General features: G+C 45.8%; 1 protein-coding gene across 1 annotated transcript; it reads right to left on the reverse strand.

Annotated features, from left to right (window-relative positions):
* Positions 1-1,814: 1,814 nt before the first annotated feature.
* Positions 1,815-5,209, reverse strand: LOC112078294 (transcription factor SOX-4-like). The gene has a single exon (XM_024144584.2). It carries the CDS (start codon positions 4,646-4,648, stop codon positions 3,491-3,493), a length of 1,158 nt encoding a protein of 385 aa, XP_024000352.1. The 5' UTR covers positions 4,649-5,209; the 3' UTR covers positions 1,815-3,490.
* Between the last annotated feature and the right edge of the window lie 447 nt (positions 5,210-5,656).

Consider the following 5,656-nt stretch of genomic DNA (forward strand, 5'->3'; position numbering starts at 1 on the left):
CTCAGTCTGTGAAGATGGTTCTGGATCACCAACGAAAAAAGTGTCAAACGAAGGACGTTTGGATCTGGCTTCAAACCCAATCAGCGCAATCTAAATATCATCGACAGAAAAAAAAAAAAATAGTTTAGTAGGTCGAAAATGTGGGAAACATTCATTTTGCTTCACCATGCTGTAGGTCATGTAACTGTTTTTTTTTACATGCAATATATTTTTGTAGACTTCACAGGACAAATGTTGTTCTATGGTGTTGTGCAATTGAAACAAAGATGTGGTGTAATTTATTCTGCCACCCGTGTCTTCTTAGTGTCTCGTCCTTTAGGCCTTGTATATCACGATGTCAAGCATATGAACTAACAGGTTATTAGAACAAACAACGCAATTTACCACAGCACATAGGTTGCCTAAGTGTTTTCCCCTTGTACGTGGCTTCCCCCGGTGATTGTACCCAAACACTGTTACTGCTTGGCTTCCCCGGTGATTGTACCCAAACACTTGTTTACTGCTTAGGCTTCCCCGGTGATTGCTACCAAACACTGTTACTGCTTGGCTTCCCCGGTGATTGCTACCCAAACACTGTTACTGCTTGGCTTCCCCGGTGATTGTACCCAAACACTGTTACTGCTTGGCTTCCCGGTGATTGTACCCAAACACTGTTACTGCTTGGCTTCCCAGGTGATTGTACCCAAACACTGTTACTGCTTGGCTTCCCCAGTGATTGTACCCAAACACTGTTACTGCTTGGCTTTCCCCGGTGATTGTACCCAAACACTGTACTGCTTGGCTTCCCGGTGATTGTACCCAAACACTGGTTACTGCTTGGCTTCCCCGGTGATTGTACCCAAACACTGTTACTTGCTTGGCTTCCCCGGTGATTGTACCCAAACACTGTTTACTCGCTTGGCTTCCCAGTGATTGTACCCAAACACTGTTACTGCTTGGCTTCCCCGGTGATTGTACCCGAACACTGTTACTGCTTGGTTCCCCGGTGATTGTACCTAAACACTGTTACTGCTTGGCTTCCCGGTGATTGCTACCTAACACTGTACTGCCATCAAATCAACACAAAGAAGATTCAGTTCCAGGCTGATTTTATTTCCTTGCTTGAAAAAACAAGCAAACGAACAAACAAACAAATAAACATTTTTCTGTACAGAGGTCTGAGGCAGTCGTTGACCACGATTGGCTGCGCGTTGTTTGAGTTCTATATTCAAATGAGTTATGGTATGGATTGGAGGAAAACATGATCCATTACACACAGCATATTGGCACAAATGAAAAAAAGAAAAATGAAAGAAAAATAAAATGGTATAAAGAGAGACATTCCTTGGACCAATCATCTTTAACATCAGAATGTCGAAAGATGGCAATTTTAGTGCCTGTCGGTTGACCATTATCATAAATCATAGACACAATCTTATCTGCCTTATAATACAGTCAATAAACATAAATATCTTCAATTGATAATTTTATTATTTTTAAATCTTAAACCCACAACAGCTATACATATACCTGAATCTGAAATACAAATGCTAATTTGCCATGCCATAATATAGGAAAACAATTTGCTAGTAAGTAAGCCAACAGGTAGAAAAAAAACCTTACTAAATATTTCTTATTATGCAATTGCACAATGATAGACAATCAAAGCACTCCCTCCATCCCCCCCTCTCCCCCCATCTTCCCTCCCATCTCCCTCCACTCCTCCACTCCCGCCATCTCCCTACACATCCCCCACTCCCTCCCTCACCCCCCACCTCCCTCCATCTCCCTACCCCCTCCATCCTTCCATCCTGCCATCTCCCGTCCATCTCCCTCGGCAGCTTCCTCCCTCCATCTCCCTCTGACTCAAATAGGCATTTAGAATGAGTGAGTATCACATTCCATCCAGTGGTTTGAAATCAAACATATCACCATAAAAGCATACAGATGTTTTCACTCAATCCAACAGCATCTCTCTCTCTCTCTCTCTCTAACAGTTCTGATATAGCCTGGGTACCAGTCTGTTTGTGCCATCATGCCACTTCTTTTGCAAGGTCTTAACATGACAGCGCAAACAGATTGGGTCCAGGTTATCCAACCCCACTGTAGAAACGCAGTGACTGGGTGCAGATGATGCTCCASTGTAGTAGTGAGTGAGTTTGTTTTCCTCGGCTGGTGAAATATAGACACTGTGCCTTTAAGAAGCATGTGGCGTGATACTATCAAAGCGTAAACATAGTATAGGGAGCAGATTGTGTGACAACGGACCCTCTGGCTTCGAAGACAGAAACCAACCAAAAATCCACCGGCATCACTCCTTAGATCTCCTACAAAAATACACGTATAGAAAATGACACACTGAGTTCTCCTTTAAAAAGTCAGAGATATTAACATTCAAATAAGATACACGTCTAGCCCTCCCGCAGAGGGATACAGACAGGTGCATGGCTTACACATAAACGAGACCTATTATACGATAACAATACTTCAAAGTATAAAAAACACCAAAAAAACATGTTCGGCTGGTATAAATACATCGATATAAAAAAACTTAATCTGATATAGAATAACTACAAAGTCAGAAGCACTAGGAGTTGCGCAGTAAAGGAAATGGTCCTGAAATGTGCATTGAGAGCGTAAAAGTTTTCAGACAAAAGATTCTGAGTTTAAAGTTGTTATTAATTAAAAGTCCTGCCGTTGAGAGGAAAGCTGGTGATTGTGAACTGTGTTCTGTGGTTACACACACACACACACACGCGCACGCACGCACGCACGCACGCACGCACGCACACACACACACACTCAGTGCTGTAATCACATTGTCATAAACATTATTATTCAGGTTCATCAATACTCCACAGGGAGCGCGTGTTTGCTGTTATTTATTATTCTAAGCTTCAGAAAAGAAAAACAAACCCTGAATATTAACTCCATAAACATCATCAACACAGGCGGGAAAATAACCCGACTGGGTCACTTATAAAACGTTCAACCCCCCTTTGCAACGTCAAGCTCTCCGATAATGTACTTTATTCATACAGTCATCATCACCATCAGCCAGAAAAAAACGTCCTTCTGCGACCCGGTTGAACGCTTCCGTTCAGTAAGTCCGTCTGTGTGTCACTCCTAAACAGAGGCGGGATCAGAGGGAGTGAGAAAGGATTTATCCCGTCTACCAAAATGCAAGCTAAGCACTTTATTTCCGTCTGGTCTGCGCACTAAGGCAGCAATGCGCCCAGTGCCTGTCCCAATTGGTGTCTTTGATCCCTGTCAATACGCACAAGATGAAACATATGCTGTTCTTATGCACAACACCATGCCTGAATTACCTAAACACATGTCCGTCAAATTAGGCTATTCTTTTCCGGAACGCAGGATAATTTTTTTGGTGCACGTTTCACTCCCCAATAATCTGAATGTCTGAAGATTCTCACGGGGTTTAAAGAAGCAAAGGGGTTCTCTTTTCCTTATTTTCTCTGTGCGTTTTCTTTTCTCTCCTTCTCTCTGCCGCTCAGTAGGTGAAGACCAGGTTGGAGATGGTGGACTCCAGCCAGTCTCCCGAGATCATCTCGCTGACCTCTGGGGTGCAGTAGTCCGGGAAGTCAAAGTGAGATCCCGCCCCGCACTCCCCGAAGCTCCAGTCCAGATCCCTGTCCAGCTCCGACACACACGGCCCCATGCTGCCCAGAGACGTGCTCTTAAACCCAGGGCTCGGCTGTAGCTCGAACCGCTCATRCTCCTGCTCTTCATCCGAGGAAGAAGAAAGGGAGGAGGAAGAGGAGTGAGAGGCGGACGGGGTTGGAGAGGACGCACGTGTATACCTGAGGCGGGCCTTTGATGATGAGGATGATGAAGGGTTAGTGGAGCGCGCTTTGCTAGTCCCCGTCACCTGGTCATCGTACAGGCTCATCGGGTCACTGGACTCAGCCGAGCTGCTCAGGGCAGGACTCCCAGGGACTCCCACAGAGGGTGGCTCGCTGTCCAAGCTCCCTCCCCTGCCAAACATGTAGCCGCGCCTGGCTGGCTTGTCTGGTATCTGTCTGGCGCTAGTCACTGACCTGGATTTGTAGAGTGTGTGGTGATCCGCGGGAGACGCACACTCCGGCCCCTGGGTAGGCAGCTTGCCGCTCCCCTGTCCCTGCTTGTGCGCTCTGCTGTTCCTCATAGACCCAGAGCTTCTTTTCGATGAGGACTTAGAACCCCCGCTCCTATCCGCTCCTTTCTCTCCTCTCTCTCCCCGCTCTGTCTTGGTACTGGGTGTCTTAACCTTCTTCCTTGGACGGTACTTGTAGTCAGGGTAGTCGGCCATGTGCTTGAGRCTCAGKCGCTCTGCTTCCCGGATGAASGGGATRTTYTCTGTGTCTTTGAGTAGTTTCCAGCGCTTGCCCAGCCTCTTGGAGATCTCGGCGTTGTGCATGTCCGGGCTCTGCTCCATGATCTTTCTCCTCTCGATCTGAGACCACACCATAAACGCGTTCATCGGTCTCTTGATGTGTCCCGTGGGGGTTTTACACCAGGCGACGTTGCCTCGGTCCCCTCCGTTGGAGGATAGCGGAGACCCGGGAGTCGGGGACGCGTCCATGTCCAAGTCCATATCCCCGGTATCGGTGGAGTCACCGCCGGGAGAGAAGGGATCCGTGCTCTCTGCGTGGCTGATGTGCTGTACCATCGTTTCTCTTTCTTTCCTTCTCTGTCTCTCGGTTAGACAGGAAACCTAATTTAAAAAAAAAAGTGCTATTCAGAATGATGTTGTTATGGTGTGAAGTGCGTAAAAGTTGCCAATGTTATATCATCAGAGTTTTGTTTCAGTCACTCAAGAAATGTATGTTTATGTAACCACACAGACTGAATGTGTAAAAGTTATTGCAAGTCTCCTCTCTCTTTCTTTGCAGTACTCTGTCTGATCAGTCCGTTTCGGAGACACCGGAAACTTAGTCTCCGGTGCGCGTATATCTTCCAAAAAAGACGCACGAAATAACAAGTTCAAACTTCAACGTTCTGCACTCAAACGTTCAACTTCCAGTGCGACTGAAAACCCGCCCTGTGGTACCTCGAGCCCTTCGCTGCTGAAAACAACTCTGTAACTTTCCTATGAGATGTTTAATATCGCTGTCTGCGCAGCTCGCCTGAGCAGTAAGAGAACCATGTGGAAGAATGGAAGTGTCGCACTTTTTCATAGTCCCCTTTTTCCTTATCGGTCTGCCAGTATACTGTAAACATAACGTTCAACGCCACACACTTTTATATCCCCTCCCGAGAAATAAAAGCCATTCTAAACAGCCAATCACGGGCTGTCTCTATCCTGTTTTTGGCCAAAACCACTCCCCGCTGGCGTCCATTGGCTGAATAAACCGTGTAATAATAATCGGAGTGTGCAATGAGCGTTCGTGTATCTGACCTCATTTCTGTCTGACTGTCTGAACCGCTGGTCTGAAGCGAACTGAGAGGCACAAGTTATTTGCAGTCCTTTCTCTGCCGCCTTTCTCAATAATAAGACCCATGCTTTATACATGCACATGCATTAGTTCAATGTAATGCGGATTCTGGATTTAGGTCGTGTAATATGAATCATATAAACAAGAAGAGAAAGTAAAACAATTTCAGTCAATATAATTAAATGACGTACTATTAAACCAAAGCCAGTCTTAACAGTGATCGAACATTATTAGATAATAGA

This window comes from Salvelinus sp. IW2-2015, unplaced genomic scaffold, assembly GCF_002910315.2.
Source record: "Salvelinus sp. IW2-2015 unplaced genomic scaffold, ASM291031v2 Un_scaffold5509, whole genome shotgun sequence".
In the NCBI taxonomy this organism is placed as follows: Eukaryota; Metazoa; Chordata; class Actinopteri; order Salmoniformes; family Salmonidae; genus Salvelinus; species Salvelinus sp. IW2-2015.